The sequence below is a fragment of the Rhinatrema bivittatum genome, chromosome 18, assembly GCF_901001135.1.
Source record: "Rhinatrema bivittatum chromosome 18, aRhiBiv1.1, whole genome shotgun sequence".
Classification (NCBI taxonomy): domain Eukaryota; kingdom Metazoa; phylum Chordata; class Amphibia; order Gymnophiona; family Rhinatrematidae; genus Rhinatrema; species Rhinatrema bivittatum.
This window is the reverse complement of record NC_042632.1, coordinates 48,316,633-48,332,544: the sequence shown is the minus strand read 5'-3', so window position 1 is coordinate 48,332,544 and position 15,912 is coordinate 48,316,633. Positions and strand designations below refer to the sequence as shown.

The window sequence follows — 15,912 nt, the reverse complement described above, 5'->3', positions numbered from 1 at the left end:
ATAGTCTCTCTATCTACGAAAGAGAAGTAACGTGGGGAGTGCGAAAACTTTATCGCATCCCTCAATACACTACCTATGCAAAGCAACATGACCCTTTTTCGTTCCACGGATGTTATCCATGCGTCGTTATAGCATTTTGATGAATTTAGGGGTCAGATTGGGAGCCCTCTGGGGACAGGGAAATACCTACAGGGCCTGAACGTAATCCACTTTGAAGTGCCTGAAAAGTGGAATATAAAAATAGAGATAAATAAATACAATGTTAGAGCAAATACATTTTTGTTTATCCACAAAATCAGACCTGTTGTGGGAGTCTCTTGAAAACCAGATTGAAGAACTACTGCCCTACATCAACCAGGCACCTGAACAAATATTTAGCCATTTTACTCCATCCCATCTCAACAGCTTTAGAAGAGTAGATTTAAAGGGTTAATTATAAAATATCTGTATTCTCTTGCAATCTGTGCTATAAAAAGTCTTCCATTTATTTTTATACTGTTACTTGGTATCATGTATTGTTTATATTTAAAAGCAGAGGTGTAAAAGGATTTGAATTGCATGGATACCAAGAAACATCTACACGTTAATCCACACAAGGGGCACCTTGGAAGCAATCAGCAATCTACCAGATTGACCTGCCTCACCATAGTGAGGCAGGTCAAAAAATCCAAGAGACTGATGACCAAAATCCAAGAGACTGATGACCAAACACAGAGGCAAAATAGTGTGCGCTGAGCTTCAGAGAATTCATGCATGCAAGGGCTTCAGCAGAGTCGAGTACTTGTCCAAGGGGATCGCACCACAAAAGAAACAATCCTCTAGCTGTACTGGGGAGAACCTTTTTCACAACAAAGACTGAAGACAATGAACAACAAATTCAAAGACTGCCTTCCAAGGAGGGGTAATCAGCCACCAACAAGTGCAGTGGCCAAGATGGCCAATTACCTCAACAAAGATACTGTTCTTGCAACGCGGACCATGTCAAGTATTTCAAGAAGCTGGACATTATACAAACGTCCCACTGCATTTTCCTAGATAAGTTGGACTGTTTCATGATTGAAGTTTTGAATCGCAAAAAAATTATCAAAAAGTGCAAATTTATAAGGCTCATACAAAATGAAAATCCATGATTGTAAGGGGGCATTGGATGAATCAGTTCTTCATATACCAACTACCAAATATGAGCATTTGCCCTGGTTTACTTATTTAAATTTTTGTCCATAGCAGGGTCATGAAATAATATATATATTCAAATAGTTCAAAGGTGATCTATTTTGGTCTATTTAACCAATTTCTGCAAAGTGATAAATGAATGCCTCCTAAGTCAGCTGTAAAAAAAAAACAGAGGTCCATGTTAAGCCATGGCTAGGTGGGCAGATTAAGTTATCTGGATGTTTGCCTATATATTCACTAGCGCAGCCATGCCTTTTGAATATATCCGGCTATCTTAAAAGTTTGCTGGATAAGTTTATTCGACTAATTTTAGGACAGGTCTACGGACCAATCCGAGTTATCTGGTTAACTCAACTCCTCCCTATTATGTCCCTTCCTCTCCCACCACTTAACCGGATCAAGTATTTATCCGGCTAAGTGGCAGTCACTGACCATGGCTGAATACGTAAAAACACGCCATTTAGCCAGATAAGTAATTTGGCGCTAAGTATTCAGAAAATACAGTTCAGTTAGGCTGGGGGAAATAGGTTTTTACCTAGCATGTAACCGCTTTCTACAAAAATGTTATTTCCAATTTCTGTATACTGTTATTTCTGCAGAAATAATGCAAACAGTAGCACCATAAAATCTGGCCTGAGATCATAAGCACAGGCCTCAGAATATGGCAACGTATGTACATTATTTTATGCATGGGAAATTAGTAATTCAAAAGTATTGCTAGATTTTGCCAATTCAAAGAGCAGTCTAAACTTTAGGAAGTGCTGGTCTCAAAGTTGCCAAAATAAATCGGTTGATGGCTTTTACAAACCAAAATAGATGCAGTTAGAATGCCAAGGTGGATATTTTCAGCCATGTGCAAGTGAGAAACATTCAAGAGACATGCACCAAATAATCAAAACCAGCACTCCTAAACTTCTCTAATCCAAGCCTTTTACTGGACTGATATAGACACGATCTCCAATCATTTCAGGCTGTCTTGTTGCCACCCCAAAGTCAACTGTCAATTTTCCCCAATTTCCCCCCGATAATTAAGAAAAACAAATCTGGAGGAGATGAGGAGTATTTAGTCAGGCTGGGATAGGTGAACATTTCTACCCTTATATAAGGTAGTGGATTGGATTCTTTGGCTAGAGATTAACAAAAGGGATTATTTATTTAAAATCATTTATAGACTGCACTCTCCAAAAGACTGTAGTGGTTTACGATATTATATTGGAGTTTTATTGTATATTGATTTGATGTTATTGAGAATGTTTTTAAATTATGGGATGTGGTTTATTGTACACTAAATGCTTTAGACAGGGAAATGTATTGTATTGCTTTATTTTCAGCTATGTGATATGGCCTATCACTCTCCCTAGTGAGTAGTGGATTGATCCCTAATGCTGACCTACTCAATCATGATTATATTTTATAAACTGTATGTTGTTATGAGTAAACTCCCTTTTCAGAGAGATAATTGATCACAGAGGTCCCCCCGGTCCCTCCTAAGGACTACTTTAATTTCTTGGTACTCACCCCTCTATAGTCCTATCACACCACATCCAACCACTATCCAGATGACCGACTCAGAGCCCGCTCAACTTTATTGATCAAACCCCTCAACCTTTACCTTTCTCTAGCCCCTTTTCTACCCGTGAGCCAGAGTCTTAATCGATTCGTTCTTAAATGCATTGCTCTCTTTCCTCCGTTGTCATCTCTTGCCTGGATGTATAACTTATGCACACAGACCTTTAAGCTTTTTGTATACATAATAAGCTATTAAGTACACTTTTTGTATATGAACCTGATAGCGATGCGTTCTTAATATATTATTCTCCTTACCCCCGCTGTAACTTTCGCACCTTTATGTATCAGTCCCACTCATCCCTCAGCCCACCCCATCTTTCCCTCATTTTATTGCGTTTCACCATATGTGTATTTAAAGTGACTTCATTTATTTTATTTATTTATTTATTTTAAGTTTTTCTATACCGGCATTCGCGATAAAAATCGCATCATGTCGGTTTACAATTAACAAGTAGATAGGGAACAAAGTCAAAAAATAACATTTAGTAATAAATAATAATAGTAGTAAAAAAAAAACATAAAACAAGAGAAGGCTAAGGAATGCAGTTACAATAAAACAAGGGAATAAAATAACTTGGATCGGAGAAAAGAAGCAGGGGTTTAAATAGAAAGAACATATATGCCAGTCAATGTGCTTATAGCATTGATGAATTGCCCTTATGAGGTAGGGATGTTAATTACCATGATTAAGGCAAAGTCTGGGCGACTGGTTGATAATGGAATAGGTTCAGTTTAGTTCAGGAAATGCTTTCATGAATAGCCACGTTTTAAGTCATGTATAAGTCATGTATAAGCCCTAGGTCTTGATCATACTATGCTATTTTTTTTTTTTTTTTGTATCTCATGCTCTTTGTACTCGCCCCAAGGCGACAGTTCAGTTCTTATGTAAACTGGTGCGATATGTATTCTATACAGGAACATCGGTATATAAAAGTTAAATAAATAAATAAATCCCCCTATTGGTGCCAAATAGTATAGAAACAGAAAGTTTGCACAAGGATGCACAAGGATGGAGATTTACTGCATTGGTCAATTTGTGACCTGGCTCAGCAAGGAGGCGGCGGCACCCAAGCCCAGCAGCAACCCGTGAGGGCTCGGTGGTGGCAGACACAGCAACATCAGATTAGGGTGGGCAAATGTTTTAAATTTTGTATTGGCCCAAACAGGTGGGTCATCATGTATTTAAGCCAATCTGGCAATTACCTGCTCTATCTTTACAGAAAAGGGCTGAGGTATTTTCACAGGGCAGGGTAGGAAAGCTTATATAGCGTCACTGCACAAAACGCATAAGGACTTCAATCCGCAACCTTCCAAGAGCAATAAAAGTTAACTCTTTAAAAAGAAAAAAAAAAAAATGACACTTGCAACCGTAGCAGAAACTTAAGACTTTCAGCCATTTATTTTAAAAAACCTCTCAAAATATTAACCGAAATACAACTTCAATTGTGATAAAAACTACAGCTCTTCTGGTGTTTCAATTATGCTTAAACTTGTGATTATATCCACAGGAAACGAAATGCTGCGACTATCCAGAAAAACAGGACCAACTAGCTGGCGGGTTTCAGACATTAATATTAAACACTTCCCATGCTGGACAGGTTAAATTACAATTTTGATTATTTCTCAAAAATGATTATAATACTTCAGTATCAAGTCATTCACTGCAGGTCCAGTTCACCATTTACATAATGTGCGCAATTCTGAATATTTATCTTTCATAAAGCAGAAAACATATACTGAAAGCAAACTGTTTTTAAGAGCTTGTACACAAAGAAATACACAAAACATTAAAAAGTAGCAAAGGAATTTGCAAAATAGAAACTAACTCACATTGATATGTCAGATTGTGCTATTCTGTTCCATTAAGGCATTATTTTTAATTTAAATGCCACTAAAATAATCTTTAATGAAAACCCAAATCTTCAAAATAATTTTTATTTATACATACAAATAGTTAAGACCCAACTAGCAATCAAGAGCTCAATCGGAAGGCCTTAATGTATTAAATGATATACAATCTGCTCTCTTAAGTCTCTCTCTGGACAATTTGCCTAACTCCTGCCAAACGCTGAAAGACTAAAAGGTTAGAAAGTTTTCAAACATAAAAATCGGGTTTGGGGAGAAGCAACCTACATTGCCTAAAATCAAGAGTAAACCCAGGCTGCTTTTCTTTTGGGGGCCAGCCTTCTGACACAGGTCAGCGAGTTCAAGGCAAGTCTCAAACGGATAAATACGCTGTTAATTCACGCCCGATGCTTTGACTAGATGAGTAGATTCTATGCAAGATTTATATAAATGTAATAACAATGACCGTCATACAATGCCCTTTACAGCTTGTGGCTTACATAAAAAGCCTTTTAGAGCGCTGGGCTTTTCTAATCATAGGGTCTCGTTCCTATATGTATAGTTCAAAATTCCCTTAAGCAGGGCTATTGTATGCACTTATCTTTGGAATGGATTTTTCACAATGCAGTACTTCTTGATATTTCCGACACTGCAATGTTTCGGAGTAACTTTTACTCCTTCCTCAGGGAGCTCTAAATTGGAAACAGCAGAGGATCAGGTTGTTAACGGGCTGACATCACTGAATGTGCTGTGACATAAAAGACAAGAACACGTCAAACTGTGAAAAAGTCCTTTGGTGTGGTCCAAACAGTACTTCTATATAAAATAATGTTGTACTTTTTCATTCAGTGATGTCAACCGGTTAACAACCTGACCGCACTTTTCTTAAATAGGCAAGTGTTCTCTCATACCAACTCCAGCCATAGTTATTTCAAGCTTGACGCTGTTCTAAAAGGCTTTGCATTTTATTTTTTGCTGCTCAGATTGATCCTCTGCAGTTTCCAAATTAGAGCTCCCTGAGGAAGGAGTAAAAGTTACTCCGAAACATTGCAGTGTCAGAAGTATCAAGAAGTACTGCATTGTGAAAAATCCACTCCAAAGATAAGTGCATACAATAGCCCTGCTAAGGGCATTTTGAACTATACATATAAGAATGAGACCCTATGATTAGAAAAGCCCGGCGCTCTAAAAGGCTTTATGTAAGCCACAAGCTGTAAAAGATATCTGACATAGTTCTTACATTTATATAAATCTTGCATAGCCTATATATATATATATATATATAGTGGAATATTCTTCACTTTGTTTGATTCAAGTATTTCACGCTATTTACCAGGTATTCATTTTTCTGTTGACCAGATTCTAGGCATTAACTTCCAGGTACCTAACATGTCCTTGGCTAAATCTATACCATAACATACATATAAATAAAATTTAGCTTCCAAACTACATGCTATGAACAGCACAGGCTTGTAAGGCATGTCTGTAGGACGTTTGCCATGATAATCAGCAGCCTACTGAGAACAATGAGAATTTGCTGCTAAACCAAATAGCATTTTGCTGAGAATTGTATGCACTACATTACTTGTAGTCAGGTTGGGTAAAATAATGGGATTAACCATGTAAATGATTAGCACCAGGGTATGTCAGCAAGAGGAGAGTCAACTTAAAATGGTAGAGACCTGCACTGGCATTACAAAGATGTCCAATTAGAAGCTCTTTGCAAATGCTATTACCAAATAATGTGGAAGCACATCTCAAAGTTTATTATTTATTCTTCAACAACTTAAAGTAATTAAGAAAAATATATATATAAAAGGCCCCTCACCTTAAAGATTTTATGGCAAATCACTGAGATTTAAAAAAAATCTCCAATTTAAAATGCTACAAATACATTCATTATATTTATTGCATAAAAATCAGACAAAACACATAACCGATCATTTGAGATGGCACTGCAGTACATTTAAAAGACATAATCATTGGTAATCTTCAGCGAAGGCATGGCTTCATTCACATTCTGATCCAAGCGTTGGTATCCCACTGTCTTAGAGCAAAGACCATCTCGCCATCTTCTCCTCTGAACCAAGAGGAAGATCTAGAAACAGTAAAAAACCCAGCATTTTAGAGTCAGACGCAATGCGACACAAGCAAGCTTAACAGCCAGGAGCAGGTGTGAAGCCCTTCTCATGACATGCTCTCTCTCTCGTTCTGTCTGCGGTATTGAAAGCTACAGAGCATACATTGGGCAGCTTTTCCATGTCCCCAGCGTTTCCCTTCCATGCCATTAGCATTGGAACAGATAAAAAAAAATCAGAAAAAATAAATAAATCTCCAGTAAAATTCACGAACATTTCCAGCATTGCAGGTGCACGAGAACAAGCTGGCACCAGCTGAAAACCTATGAGCAGTTCTCAGATATTTACTTAGTAGTTTGATTTATATTCTGCTTTTTGGCACTTCAAAGTGGATTACATTCATTTACTGTAAATTTATTTTAAAAAGCGTTTTCTTCCAGGATTTTTCCCCTCTCTCTGCTTCCTCTGGACGTGACGACTAGGTATCTGAGCTCTCAAGCACCGCTCCCTGATTCCAGACGTTAGGAGATCCTCACTCTAATGTCATCGGCAGCACAACTATTTAGACTCGCACAACCCATGCAACCATTACATTTTTTTTTTCCGCCATAGTTTTTTCACATGTATTTCAACCAATTTTCTTCTCAAGATAAATTAAAACAGGTTTCTCGGAAGGAAGCTGATCAGAATAACCCACGTTTTCCACTCAACATCCTAAAGTGGTTTCACCCTTTATGCGTTAAAAAAAAACAGCTTACCAAATTATCTTTCAAACCATGGTTATCTGCTACAAAAAGAATGCAGTACTTTTACAGCTTACAAGAATAAAAGGTTATCATAGATAAAGCACTGTAAATAAATCCACTTTTAAAGAACATCGTGGGAAAAGAAAATAAGAGTTAACACTTGTTGCGTTAAATAAGAAACAAAATACTTAAACCCACCTTTTTCTTATTGTGGTATGTAATGTAAATAACAGCTACCAGGAAAGCTAGAGCAAGAAGATGGAAAAAAAAATGGCCGTCTTCCTCTGGGCTGGGAGACAGCTGCTCCTTTATTTTGGCATCAAAATCCTTGTCGTCGTCGTAACTGTTCATGTCATCAGACTCTTCGTCATCGGCTGGCAAGGCTTCATCATCCGCATCTGAACGATGCTGGTTATTGCTTATGAATTCGTAATTCATATCGCTATACTCCTCTGGCTCTGTCGTCTCCTTGGATGTGGCCACTGAACCGTTGAGTTGGTCTGGTAGAAGACCTTCTTCAATTGTAAGGTCTTCAGAATTATCCGCAGTGGCTTCTGAATTAGCACCGAGCGTCATGGTGCGGGCAACAGGGGAAGTGACAGAATCTGCTCCTTTGGAAGGAGGGCTCGTCACCGCAGAAGAGGCGGTGTTAACTAGGCTCGAAGGAGCCGCTTTTGTCGTTTCCTTCATAGTGTCATTAGCAAGCGGGCCTGTAATCTGCGTATGCCGTTCATTGGACGTCTGCTGCGGCGTAGTCAAATTACTGCCTTCTGAAAAGTTATTTTGTTTTGCTGTAGATGGAGACAGTATTACGTTGCCTGCAGAAGAAAACAAAATTTGTATTGACGGCACAGTTGATGCCAAGAAACCCCAACAACCCCAAAACATCTGTATTCACGGCCGGTCATTTTTCCATCTGGTACCATTCTACTGAACGATGTGAGACACAACGTTCTTTACCGTTTTATGCCTTTTTATATTTCCAGGTAATAAAAAAGCTAGTGTGTTTAATCCTGCAATAAGCCACTAATGTCTCTGCAACCAAGTATTTTAGAGGCGCTGCATAAAAATATTTTTGGTGCAGGCATGTTAGAATAGCAAAATGTGTCTTGTGTTATCAGTTTCCACAAGCTAGAAAAAAATAAATAAAGTACCTCAAGAGGTACCTAATAATGAAAAAAAAAACTGTGCCTCTCCTACCCTTCACACAGATGTATTAAAAATGAGAACAACAAAAATACAAATTTAGGTGAGCCATATACTTGCCGCATTGCTTCTAAAAAGTTTCAATACACGTTTATCCATATCACCTTTCAACATTTCTCGTTTCCCCTCATCACTTTCTCTCAATACCTTGACATGTCAGGGGAACGTGGAGGACAGATTTTTCAGGCTTGCTCAGACACAAACTATCACTATTTTGTCTACATAAATCTAAGAACAATCTCATCTTGTCTACACCAAAAAACTGATTTTTTCTACAACAGGGCAATAAAGGCATTTATAATAAACTACTGGGTCACCACTAGCTGATTGTTATATTTTGTTCTCTCTGTTGAAAGATTACTTACAGCACAGCACTTAACAAAACAGAAAATCTGAACCCCGGGCCTTATTTTGAAAGGATTTTTGTAACATGTATCACTTGACCACAAACAGAACGATGCAATATTGGCACGCAGAAAATGGGCGCTCACGACTGAGCGCCCGGCTCTCCTAACGCGCGCCGATCGACCTCTCCAGGGTACCCGATGCAAAATGCAAATGGGCTACGGCGGGAAAAAGGCAGCACTAGGGGAAATTGCTCGCCCCTGGCGCCTCCACGGGGGCGGGTGTCCAGGAGAGGTGGCTGTCAGCTGGTTAGGAAAACGGACGCACAATTTTACGAGCGTCCGTTCTCCTAACCTGTGCACAGCCACGGCTTAGGAAAACCGATGCTGGTTAATTGAGCGTCCCTTTCCCTAACCTGACTGCCAGCATCTTTATTTTATTTATTTTTTTAATTTTTAATTTTTTTTTTTACTTTACTCCTTTTTTTTCTGTTCCTCCGACTTAATACGGCTTTCCTGTCAACTTTAGGGGGTTCCTCAGAACTTAAGTGCTCCAGGTCTGGCCATTAATTTCCGAGAGTAAAAATATGCGCGGCTGGCGCACTTTTTTTTTTTTTTAAATAAATAAAGAATAGATCTCACTAATCCAACAAGTATTCAGTGAAAAACTAAACAATTGCAACGTTGGAAATGTGTTGCTCTTCAAATATTAAAGGATTGATTTTCTTTCCTGTTCTACATGCAAAAAAAAACATTTGCTTGAAAAAACGTTCAGAAGAACAGAACTTATAGCAATGTGACCGATGATTATACTCTCAGTACACTAGTGGGAAAGATTAGTGCAGCCCTAGTTATATGATGGTTACTTTATAATTACGTTGCTGGAATGTTCTTTTTTGGATTGGTGAGATCTATTTTATATTTTGCATGATTCATTCTTTCACTGATTGGGTTCGTGACTAATTGGTACCGATGCACTTTTTTTTTTTTGGCATCGGGAGGAAATAGCTGATAGCCTCATCAACATGAATTTACACGTGATGAGCGCTATTAGCTTTTCGGGGGGTAGGGGGGTTGGACGCGCGTTTTTGGACGCACAAATCCCCTTATTGAATAAGGGGCTGTAGACACACGCCCAACTATGGGTTAACACCAGTGCGCTTGGCTGAGGCGCACTGTACTGCATCGGCCCGAAAGAGTTCTGGTCGCTGTAATGGTTTCGGGGAAATCTGTGCCAGGCAGTGATAACTTGTAACAAACCAACATAAGAATTATCCAAAGGTTAATTCACAACCACGCAGGTCCCTTTCTTTAGCTGCCAGGTGAGAGAAAACCTGTGTTGAATAATGCTTCTTGCAGAAATGGGAAAAAGGTGAATGGGAGACCATTGCAGCTCGAGTGTAGCTTCTGAGGCAAAGCATATTGAATTCTGCTGCCAAAAAGGTACGTTCTATTGTATTTCTGCAGTGTAAATATGCCCGTACGCCCACTGCATGGGAGAGAAATATCCTTTGGCTGTTGAAAACCCTACACTGCAGCTAGCTTGTTTATACGTAATGATGTCAAACCTCATTAGATGGTCTTTCTGTATTATCCTTGATATGGTGCTAGCTAGGTACCCTTTGCTTAGCATATCATTTCAATGCAAATCCCATTAAAAGCAGACATTCTGAGCTAACCGCCTTTAAAAGTTCACATTGCACATTAAACAATGCTTCATTTTAAATCATTTTTCCTTTCAGGCACTTTGACTCATTAATGCTCTCAGTCTCCACTTCTTTAACAGAAGACAAAGGGAGTTTTGCATTAGAGGAGTCATGATTAGCCTGACTGCCCAATGTCTGCATCAATGCTAGATTAGCCTGACAGCCTCTAAGTGAACCAAGGTTTGGTTTGGGGGTTTTTTTTCTGCAGGAGAAATCTTTGCATTTTGAACATGTTTGAGGCACTCTCTTTTCTTTCGCTGAATAATTAATGCAATTGCTTTGTAAAGGAATACGAGCAGATTCTGCAATGGGCAGAATCGCAGAACATGAAGGTCCTTGGCTATTTCTGGGCAGCAGAAGAGAGTCCACAGGGGGTACACCTACCACTGGGGTAGAAGACATTTAATCCAATTAGTCCAGCCTTTGGGGGTTTCACGTTAATACATTCTCTCTCCACTGTAGAAAATCTACATAGAATTCATAGAAACATTTCCTTGCTCTAATCCATTTTGGTAAAGAGAATGCATCTCAGTTGCGCATAATTGTGATCTCTATGTACTTTCTGTAAAATGCCTGTTATGAACTTCACAAAAATATAGGCAACTTGAATGTAAATATTTTGAAAATCTGCAGAGGGCCACACCCTGAAGGATTTTCCTCATATGGTATTTACTTGTGTTACTGATTTTCTACTTTTTTTTCGTTCTAATAGACTCTCCAAAATTCTGGGAAAACTGATCAAAACAAGGAGGAGAGGGAGAATTTAATGGGCTGCTCCCAGGAGTGGAAGGAAGGGATATCTGAAACTCAAATTAACCATCCATGTCATAGGCCTTAGCTGATCTGCTTGTGCCCCGGTCTACTTTACTTTTACATGGCCGTACGAAAGCACTGCCACCCAAATCCCTGCAGGACCATTCACCTCAGTGGCAACTTGCATACCTGATCCTAAAATGTTTACTTAGAACTAAGGAAGTACGTGAAACCTCAATTACTAGGAATGCATTATGATTTATTCTAAAGCTTTTCCCCAAGAATGGAAAATGTGTGCATAACGCCTTACTTACAAGGAAGCGATTTGATTAAAATAGCTTAACTCCTCTTTCTCCAATATTGACTTAGTTAATATCCTGCTCCACCTTCCTCAGGAGCCACTGTACAGAAACATTTCTCAAAGTAAACAATTGCAAGCTGCTGCAAAATAATTGTCTTGTTGTTTTCCCGCTGACCATCAACAGCTGCCCTCTCTTCTTGATCATTTCTATAGCACTATTAGATGTCGTGGGGCCACTACTGCAAGATTAGTAGCAACAAAACAAACGTGCATCCCAACTCATAACAATCAACTTGTTTTGTCTGCAAAGACTCATGAAATCAACAATTTAAAATGCTGAAAACCCTGCTCAATGTTTCTCTTGTCTTTATCTGTCTCGCAGCTTCACAGAACAGTTACAAAGATATTCACAGCCAGAAATCCAAAAGTCAAAGTGGGCAGGAACCAGATTCTGCTAGATCACGATAAGGATGGCCATCCCTATTCTACATTTCAGTTTTCAAGTTGGAAAGGGTTTTGTACCACAGCTCCATTCATTAATCCTATTTATGCCACAGGACAGAACACCCAATCATGTTTACTGTTTTTTAGGAAGGTATGGGGAGAGGATGCTACCACAAACACCTCTTCAATTTTTGGAAGCATCTCCTTCCTTAATCTTCTATAGCCGAGCCATTTTAAAGGTGGGTCATGAACATAAAACACCTATGAAGTTATCTTAAGCACATTCCATTATTATTAGGCAGAAAAATACTGGGCTGACTCGGTTGCTAAAGAAAAAAAAACTTGAGAACTGCTGACAAATCTTTAAAAACCCTCATATTTTATATATTTTTTTTCCCTAGCTCCTCTTGTTAGTTTTCCCGAGTCCATAGAAATGAATGGTATTACCAGAAGCATTTATCTGAGCCTACCTCTTCTCCTCATCTGAAGCCCAAATCCTCTCTACAACAGAAGTGGTTCCAAAACAGAGCCCTGAAATCCCTTAATCCTGCCTGGTTTTCAGCATAGCCATACCGAATGGGAAGAGGACCTAATATAGCAGCACAGGTTAATGTGCGTATTCCGACTATTCTGAAAACCAGGCCTGCCGAGGGTCTCAAAGATCAAGAGCTTTCTCACTTTGCCATGTCAGCCTGAGGCATGAACCCCCCCCCCCCCCCCTCTCTAAACTACAAACCCAGTTATCTCATCTTACTTATGCAGAACCTCAACTTTGCTGTCTGTAATGGTCTGGCATTTATCATCTGTTGTAAAATCTTGGGATTCAGAGGTTAATAGGTGTGGTGAGTGATGTCATGTCATGCAGTCTGGAAACCAAAAATGTTTCAGTCTTCGTACTCAAACATTACAGCACAGAATACATTATTAAACAAACAAGCTTCTCTGTATGCCTATTAAGAGAGACCTTGGAAGTAAATCTGTGCCTAAGGTTTTATATATAAACTGTTGGGTATCTTCCAAGGTGCCAAGGACTTAGAATCTGCACTGCTCAAAAAGATGAAAACTTCACCATGAAATTAAAAGCCAGTGAGAACCGCTTGCTTGGAACAGTGCGACTGCTGATAATTCATGGCAAACTGGTTTATAAACTTTGGCACTCCACAATATATAGAAATGAAATACTTGGATCAGACATGCAACAAATTCCCTACATACAAGTAAAACGCTATGCAGATGTTAACCTGAATTAAGGCATTCATGGGGGAAGCACTTTCACAAGGACCTTTAAGGAGTTTAACAGACAGACCTTTGTTTAGCTTGAGCACACTTACGTTTTTGTTTCATCTGTTTGCTGATCCTGGATGCAGAGCACAGTTAATCCCTGTTGGGACAAATTCCATGCGCACTAAACTTAAATTATGTCAACTAATTACAGTGGTATTGTTTACTATATATGAAAAAGTAAACTTTTTCTATTACACAATGAGATGAAAATTTGAGGGAAAAAATTAGATTTTTTTTTTTTAACAATACCAAAATAAATAATTACTGATTTTCTTGGACTAAAGTGTGCATCTTTATTCTTCTCATTCCAGAAGTTCACACCGGTTGTTTGTAGGTCATATGCACTAATATGAGGCCTGTATTGTGGGCTGCAAAAGGACTGGGAAAAGCTTAATTTTGTTTAAACTGCCAATTGAATTTTCTAATGCTTCTTCCTAGTAATTCAGCTTTACATGGCAATTTGAAGGGGCAGCACAGCTCACAGAGCTGAAACTTAGACGCTACCTGCTCAGTTAACTGGTTTAAAAGTAAAATACCTACACCCACTTCCTACACAGTGAAAACAGATAACTAATGACAAAAGTGCTATCATTATTATTTCTTCAAAGAATCATTCCCCAGATTGCATTCCATTCTAATAATTTGACTCTGCAGACAGCATGTGGAAGATAATGAGAAGCCCACAGTCAGGGAAGAATAAAGAAATAACTTGCATGCATTCTTCCAAACTCTTACCTCCCCTCCCCAAGAATGGACTTACTAAACGTCAAAAGCTTCGTGTTCAGTCCAGTCAGTTTTTGGTTCGGCTACTTTAACATGCTAACATAAGAGCATCAGCACAGTAAGAGGCATATATGTGTGTTTGTTATTACAGGACATAACAGGAAATGCACTTTATTTTACATTTATGCCCATTACCTCATTTCTACAGAGCCGACCTATGTGATCTCAAAGCTGATGGGCATTGGCCATTTTTTTTGTTGGTCACTAAAGCATATAATTACATACAAAGCCTCCGAGTTTCAACAAGACCAACACGGCTACTAGAAATACACAGAGTACCTAACTATATAGCATTCAAACGTGTGCCAATTGGAAAACTGCACAGAAGATGTAGAAACATTATCTACTTGCTAACAGTACCAAAACCTTGACCTAAATAGCCTGGGGCTTCTCTCTCTTATCAACGCATTTAGAAAACAAATGATTAGAGGAAAAGCTGAGCCATGCAATAGAAAGAGTGTAAATATCTCACAAGGACATTTTTTTTTCTCTCTTTCTATACCCCTGGGAACTTTTGATCAGAGGATTTCTAAACTGCGTTGAATTTAGATGTTTTGACCCTGCAGGCAGGCATCAAAGCTGTTACTCATAAGATTATTAATAAAACTGCTCTACTGCCCTGCCTTACCAGATTAGAGGGGGGGAACAGGCAGTCCACCAAACGCACTCTCTCTTTTTACTGCCAACACTAAAGGTGTGGAAATCTAAAGTCAATAAACAAAATACATCCCTGAAATAAGAATTCTTCCTGCCTTGCTGATCCTAATCTATTTGACTAGTTTTAGGCAGTGACACGACAAAGGAAACCCAATACAGAAGGTCAGGTCTTCCGTTTTGTTTACTGATCTTTGTTTCCACGTTTTCTAGTGGACTAAAAAGGCAAGTGCACCGCTTTAATTAAACTGAGAAGCAACGGTGAAATTAGGGCCCGACCGCTAACTGATCACAAAGCAGCCAAATCACTGCTCCCGGGCACTTTTACGTTAAAGCAGTGAAGCTGCGCGGAAGCAAAGATCAACAAACGAATAAAACCCAGCGCTACTTGATCATCAGAGCAACGTAATACATTCCTGGCTTCGCTTTCGGGAATCAGCGGACTCCGGGTGGACCTGCGGCAGGGAGTCCGGGCAGAAATGGGCCAAGTCCCTGCCATCAAGCGGCAGCCCTGGCTTCTCGCTTGCCCACGGAGGGGGGAGCGGGGAGGGGAGCAGGGGCTCCCCCCGACCGCCGGTGCACCCCGAGGAAGCGTTCCCCACCACTCCGTCCGCCCGGGAGCCTTTGTGCCCGCCCCACCGCCTCCCCAAGCCCGGGAGCTGAGCGAGCGCGGAGCCGGGAGCCGGAGGTTGCGACCCTGACGCGCGCGGGGGGCGGGGGGGAGGAAGAGAGAGGAACCTGCCGCCGGCAGCGGAAGAGCGCGGGGGTCCCCGAATGGAGGAAGGAGAGGGAGTCCGCTTACCGTCGTCCGCAGCGGCCGCGAAGGGCAGGGCGAGGAGCAGCAGAAGGGCGAGGCGAGGCCGGGTGAAGGGCGCCGGCAGGTGGGAGCCCGCAGCCCCGCCGCGCGACCTCTTTCGGGCGGCCATGACACTGAAGGGAGGCGGGGCGCCTCAGGCCCTGCGTCAAAAGGCCGGGCGCGTGACCGTGCGCTCGCCCGGCGGGGGCGTGGCCCGGCGGGCGGCGCCC

General features: G+C 40.3%; 1 protein-coding gene across 2 annotated transcripts; it reads right to left on the bottom strand.

The window, feature by feature from the left end:
• Positions 1 to 4,114: 4,114 nt before the first annotated feature.
• On the bottom strand, positions 4,115 to 15,845 carry C18H5orf15 (chromosome 18 C5orf15 homolog). Of its 2 annotated transcripts, XM_029583695.1 has the most exons (4): positions 15,689 to 15,826; positions 13,497 to 13,546; positions 7,610 to 8,229; positions 4,115 to 6,685 (listed from the first exon to the last, which is right to left on the bottom strand). In XM_029583695.1, the coding sequence occupies exons 2-4, from the start codon at positions 13,507 to 13,509 to the stop codon at positions 6,554 to 6,556; spliced, it is 765 nt and encodes a 254-aa protein (XP_029439555.1). In that variant the 5' UTR covers positions 13,510 to 13,546; positions 15,689 to 15,826; the 3' UTR covers positions 4,115 to 6,553. The 2 variants fall into 2 exon arrangements, with proteins under 2 accessions (XP_029439555.1, XP_029439554.1); XM_029583694.1 differs by lacking the exon at positions 13,497 to 13,546 and having other exon boundaries at positions 15,689 to 15,845.
• Positions 15,846 to 15,912: the final 67 nt, after the last annotated feature.